General features: G+C 44.7%; 1 protein-coding gene across 1 annotated transcript in view; it reads right to left on the bottom strand.

The window, feature by feature from the left end:
- Window positions 1–3,761: 3,761 nt before the first annotated feature.
- Window positions 3,762–6,800, bottom strand: part of SLC24A3 (solute carrier family 24 member 3) — a gene marked incomplete at its 3' end in the record, with an annotated part of 433,413 nt that continues 430,374 nt past the window's right edge. Inside the window, exons 15-16 of the mRNA XM_084247026.1 lie at window positions 5,663–5,728; window positions 3,762–3,911 (exon numbers count right to left, since the gene is read on the bottom strand). Coding sequence (XP_084103152.1) covers window positions 3,762–3,911; window positions 5,663–5,728 — 216 coding nt within the window. The remainder of the gene's footprint in view (window positions 3,912–5,662; window positions 5,729–6,800) is intronic.

The following is a 6,800-nucleotide window of genomic DNA, read 5'->3' as shown; positions in this document are numbered from 1 at the left end:
AGCACAGACTCTAGCACGTCTTCCCTTGTTCAGAGCCACAAAGATGTCCCTTTAGTGCATGTGGTCACAGCATGAGGGATTTCCCAAAACCGGCACATCCAAGAAAATTGCTGCGATACTGTTAGGTTTGAGATATTGAAAAACGTTCTGTTCTTCCCTTAATAATTAATAGCAATAAAATGTCCATTTTACCCAAAGGAATATACAGACTCAATGCAATCCCTATCAAAGTTCTAATGACTTTCCTCAAATAGAGCACTACTGAAATTCATATAGAACCATAAAGATTCCAAATGGCCAAAGCAATCCTGACAAAAAGTTCCATGGTGTCATATACCCAAACTTCAACCTATACTATAAAGTTATGATTACCAAAACAGTATGATACTAAAATAAAAGTAGATGCAGAGACCAAAGGAATAGAATAGAGAGTCCAGAAAGAGAGTCATACTTACATAGACAATTAATCTATGACAAAGGAGCCAAGAACAGACATTGGAGAAAAGAAAATCTCTTAAACAAACGGTGTTTGGAAAACTGGGAAGCCACATGCAGAAAAATGAAACCAAACACTGTCTCACACCATATACAAAAGTTAATTTTAAATGGATTAAAGAGTGGGATGTAAGACTAGAAACAAAATACTTCATGACAATGATTTCAGTGATGTTTCTGTAGATTTCTCTCCAATGGCAAGAAAAACATAAGAGACTATAAACATATGGGATTACATCAAATGATAAAACTTCTGCACAGTGAAATAAATACTGTTACAATTAAAAGACACCCTACTGAATAGGAGAAAATAGTTGCACATCATACATCTGACAAGGGGCTCATATCCAAGATCTACAAAGAACTCACACAACTCAACAAAAAGAAAACTAAGAACCCACTTTAAAAGTGGGCAGCAGAGCTAGCAATTCCACTCCTGGGTATCTACCTAAGAATGTAAAAACACTAAATCAAAGGGATATATGCACTCTTATGTCCATTGAAGCACTATTTACAATAACCAAGTTATGGAAACAACCTAAGTGCTCAATGACAGAGGAGTAGATTAGGAAGATATGGTATATACACACAGTGGAACTCTACTTAGCTACTCTAGCCATTTACAAGACTATGGATGGAACTAGAGTGGTGAAGGCCAATAATATCTACTCCGAGTAAGACGTGGTTTCACTTGCATGTGAATACAGGGAAACAAAACAAAGGATCAGACAGAACCAAACCAATGACAAACTGTAGAAGTGTGACTTTAGAATTGAGGTTACCAGAGGAGGATGGATAGGGGCTAGGGTAGAGCTCAGGGTGGACTGTGTTGGAAGACTGTGAGTGCTTGGGTGGTGGGTAATGTGTGGTAATATGCATCTGAAATATTGTGACCCTATACCTTTGAGTCATAAACAATGTTGTAAACCAATGAATTGGCAGCTATTTTTCTTCTTATTCTTAGAAATGATTAATACTGTTCCAGGTAGAAACCTGTTTTTGTTCAGTAATCTGGGTCCACTCTTAGATCTAGGTAATTATTTTCTGAGAACCATGCAGGATAAGTATATGACTTACTCTAGCTATGCACTACTATCTCTTTTAAGGGACTGGCTTTGTAGAAATATTGCTTTTCACAATTGAAAGCTAGTAAAATCAGACAGGATGGTGAACTTGAGCATTGCTATTATCAATATCAGTCCTGGACTACCCTTTATCGTATGTCCAGCTGAATTCGGTAAGAATTCCTAACATAACATCACTTTTATCCTACAGATCCTAAGTCCCTTCAAGAGTCAGCAGGGACCCATGACTTGCCACTTTATACTGGCAATCTGCCAGGAGTTTGCCAACTTTCCAGGTGAGCCAACCCAGAAATAGTGGGAAGCAAATACCTGGCCTTGGGGTGACTTGAGGTCTTTTCACCACCTGTGCCTGCTCCTCAAGGTGAAACACACAAAACTTCAAGGGAGAAAGGAATGCGCTCCGCTCGAGGAAGATACAGAACAGAGAAGTTTATTTTACACTATCCATCCAAGAAAACAATTGCCATAAACCAGTGCAAAATGTGCAACAGAATCAATAAGTGTGTCTTAGCTCTGAGAGCCCAAATTGGTGATTTCCCTTTCCGTTCCTTCAGCGGGCAGGTGCCCCATCAGCTGACGCTGGCCTCGGTTTGTACCATCAACAGAAATATTCAACCAATTTGTAGCAGGTTATTTTTACAATTCATACCAGGATGTGTACAAGGGACGAGAAAAACCATACCGAATGAATGATAAGTGATCAGTGCTTAAAGTAAATACAAGGGACAGCACGGGCAAGAATCCACAGTTTCAATAAATACAAGTGTAACAAGCATGGGTGGGTCTCAACTTGTGGAATTAGTCTGCATAATAATTCAGCATCATACAAAATCTAGCAGGGTTGTTGAGCAGTGATTGGCAACAACATTCACAATAACTTACGCCCATGAGCGAGTCTGCATTGAACACATTCTGTGGTTCCAAAGGTGTCAGTTTTCTGTTTTCTCCTTCCCTTGCCATCCCTCCGGGAAGGGAGGGGGCAACTGTGGCAGCTTGGCGGTGGCATTCGGTCAGGAAGGACGTTGGCACAAGAGCCAGCTGTCAGGGTCCAGTGTACTCAATACCGAGTGGCTAATTGGGACTTTATTGACGACATCTGTGCAAAGTGCGCTTCTCTCCATTTTCCAAGAAACCAGTGTCTGTAACTCCTGCATGGAAAGCAGTGGTGGCCTCTGGGTCACTCCCTCTGGGTCACTCCCTGTCACCCTGATCCCAAGAGTGAGAACACATCTCAAGGACTCACAGGTTGGGAAGCTTCTGTCACTCACTGCCTGTTACCTTGTGGATGGATAGTTTAACCAGGGCCCCTCGTGAAAGGCCTCAGGCAGGTTGGAACTATTGCTTTGAAATACTAGAAAGAACCTAGTGGGAAAGCGATGGTCATAATGGACACATGGAAAGTTGTCTTCTCCCTAAAAAACCTTGCACCCCCTAGGTTACGCCTATCGGATGGTAGGGAGGCATCCTTGGGCATGAAATGACATGCATTTGTTCCTGGTGCCCTCGCCCGCTGTTGCGCTAATAAGCACTAAATCCATGCAGACGCCAACGTGCCTGGGATCTGATCCCGGAAGACACAGCAGGGACACCCTGTGGATTGATTAGTCCAGAGCCCAGTGAAAGAAGATGCAAGAGAAGCTCTCCATCTCTGAAAGAAAAAGAATATAAGGGGGCATCCCTTAAAGCGAAACACCCCCAAACCCAGTAACCTAGGAATCACCTCAAAACATAACAAAATCCCAAACGCTACCTATAATCAATGGATCCTCTCCTCTCTATTTCTTCGACAGTCTCAGGTCATAAATTAGGTTAGTCTTCCACCCAATAACTTAAAAAAGGAGGAGGGATTGTAATAAGTTTTGCCTGGCTTGGGCCAGTTAGCAGCCAGTTTTTCTAGTATCTCAGTCACTGTTCAAAAATGGAGCTTGAAAATTCACGTGAATGTCGGAAGTCTTCACATGGAGGAGGAGGGAAGGAGTAGGAAGGGGTAGGTGGCAGGGAGGACCCCAGGAAGGGGGGAGCGTGGGGAGGGGCTGAGAGAGCCTGGGCCACCGAGGCAGGAGCGGAGGCCTGTGAACAGGGGGAGAGACGGACACCCCGGCCCTGGGGGCCCATGTGACTTGGGGTGCGGCCGGGTCTTGTATTGCACAGAAAAGAAGGAACCGAGCCTCTGTGGGCGGATCAGTGGTCGCCGCACATGGGCAGGTTCACAAAGGTGAACACGTTGAATTCCGTCATGATGGAGAAGCACAGGAACACACCATACAGGAAAAGACACCCGCACCCCAGCTTCTTGTCCAGCTGCCACTTGTTCAGGTGAACGCCAAACACCTGCAACACAGAGAAGGGGGTCAAAAGGTGCCCAGAGGCTGCACCCACCAGAGGGATCTCAGGCAGGGGCCCTGTTTCTCTCTGACCCTGCTGAGCTCATTTCTCATGTTTTGGAAGTAAGGACATCAGAATCAAGTAGACAGGAAGTCGAGACCTGCTGGTTGTAGAAAAGATTATTTTAAAAGGCATAATGATGAGGCCAATCTACTTAGTCACAACTCCAGCCCCACGCTGCTCTGGGTGTGAACCACTGGTCTGACTCTTCACCATCCTGCCCCAAGCAGACCCTGGCTGTTCCTGGGGTCGCCATGACCCCTGGCCATGGCCGCACTGTTGCCATTCCTGTGTCTGGAGGTCAGCAAGTTGTCCTCCCTGCTCTGCCCACACTGTTTTCCTTCTCTGCTTCCATGAAGCACCAAGCCTGGAATCTACATTTCTCCAACCTTTACTCTAGCTCTTTTTAGTTGCATCAGTTCTGCAAGGCTGGTCTCTTCCCACACTTTCAGAGCTGCAAGTTTCTGTTCACTGCCCCCCTGTCCTGTCAGTCTTTAGCAATCGCACTATCACTAAATCCATCTTCACAGCATCTTCTCCTCAGCTGCTCACTTCCATGGCTGCACCGTATCTGCCAGCCATGCGTGGCTGCCCACATTTAAACTTAAGTCAAATCAAATCAAAAATCAAATCAAAAACTTAGTTCTGCAGTTGCACAAGCACGTGCAGACCTCTGGATAAGTTCTACTGGTAACTTTGGTATTCCCAGTAGCAGAGTGGGCTCCCTTATCCCCATGTCCAGCATCCCATCCTCTGACCACAATCTATCTTTCCTGCTTATTTCATGTGGTACCACAATGAAGATTCATTTGTGCCATCATTGCTTCACTGCACTTCACCCACGTCACACCCTCTTTCTGTCCTTACCACACTTAAATTCTACAAGCAATCACTAGAACGACTCCTGGGTGTCCAACTCCACTCTTCAGTCCCTTTCTAGCTTGTTGTCTTTGTTGGCTAAGCCACAGTCCTTTGGCTCTAGCCATGCTTCCATCTATACCGCACAGCTTCCATTCAGGTGGGGGAGGAAAATGCTTGGCCATGCTGATGGGTCTCACTTTAAATTCAAGCACATGAATGGAAGTGGGTCAACTTGGGCTTTATGGTGATCAGCTCACGTCTCCAAGTCCGCTTTCTCTCTCTCTGCTAGATGGCTATGTTAGTGGACACTTCTTGTGAGCCAGTGTGAGTGCTGGGGAGAATGTGTTTACACCAAATGCATCAGTTGAGTTGCAATGTTAAATTATACAAATGCATGTAATTGACCAGGATAGAGGAATGGCATAAAAGTGCACCATCAATACGATATATTCTTAGTTTCTGAGTATTGGCCAAATTCATGGATTTATGGAGATCCTTAATAACTTGGAATAGACAATGAGTGAGAATCGACCCTCTATGACTAATCTTGCAGAAAAAGTGAGTTCTTCCCTTTACTTTTGCTAAATAGTTTGTGCCTGACATGAAATAGGGCCATGCTTCTGACAAGAAACTGGCTCCTAAGGAAGTTGGCGTTTAGGAGGGTTGTTGGAATCTACTTCTAGAGGAAGTCACCCATGAGATGGGACATCTGGAGGTCAAATGTCCCCATCACTAGGAGGCCAAGCCCATCTCGTGTCCAAATAAGTGCAGTAGCCAAAACCCGAGGACAGGGGGAGAACATGGGAACTCAAGTGGGGAGAAGACTGCACACCTACCGTGACAAAGACAGAGGCCAGGAGCAAGCCCACGGAGTAAATCAGTCCCCTACTGTTCAGCCGAATCTGTGAGAAAGGATCAAACAGTTAAGCTTAGGAAAAGGCATCTGCTGAGGGCAGAACACTCCAGCAACTCTGAATGTCAGTGGCTCCAAATTGCTCCTTTAGGGTGGAAACAAAAAGGCAGCCATGCTCTGCAGCCTGCAGCAGGGATGTGCTTGTTCCAGAACACCCAGGACAGTCCTATGTTGTCCACTCTTGGCCCAATTCCCTCTATGTTGTCCTCTTGGCCCAATTCCAGCAGTGGTGCCTGCTGCATGGCCCCAGGCCACGCCAATGCTCTCTCCTGTGTTGCGTGATTCTTGTTACCCATATCATTGCCCTGCTGACCAGACACCAATGAGCTTTCACTTTTTGGACATGCTTTTAGGGTAATTTTCATGACATAGGTAATGGGTGCAATATTTTGAAAAAATATTAATAAACTCATCTCTTTTGAAAAAAAATGCCTATGACCTCCTCCTAACTAGATGGAAAGAGGTGGATGAGGACTGTTACTATGAGTCAGCAATGTGAAGAGTTTACATCCTGTTGCTGATATTTATAAAAGGGTTTTGTTGTGTTTGTTTTTCACAGAAATACCATGGAGTTAACAGCTAAACATTGAAGGGAAACAGAGAAACAATTTTTGGAATTCTTAAAGATCAGGGTTGTCAAGTAGGGCTTCCTGTGATGACAGAAATGGCCTACATCTCTGCTGCCCAGTAGAAGCTGTTAGGCACATATGACTGTTGAGCATTTACAATGGGGTTCATGCATCTGAGCAACAAAATTTTAGTCTTGAACAGATTCAAATATATTTAAAGAGCCACATGTCATTGGTGCTGCACTATTGGACAGAGTAGGTAAAGAATATTAAGGGGCCAACCAATAAAAAAATCATAGTTTCTGTCATACTGTAGAGAAGCTGTCCCTTCTGCTTTGACCTGGGTCATAAGGTTGGCTGCCCTGAAAATAGGAGGTATGTCTTAGAGAAGCTGTTCTCAACGTGTCCCTAGACCAGCAAAACCTGGGTGCATGTTAGAAATGCAGATTCTCAGGCACACTCAGACTTCCTGAATCAGAAACACTGGGGGTG

This window comes from Talpa europaea (genome assembly GCF_964194135.1).
Source record: "Talpa europaea genome assembly, chromosome: 11".
Taxonomy (NCBI): Eukaryota; Metazoa; Chordata; class Mammalia; order Eulipotyphla; family Talpidae; genus Talpa; species Talpa europaea.
This window is presented reverse-complemented; position numbering and strand designations above follow the sequence as displayed.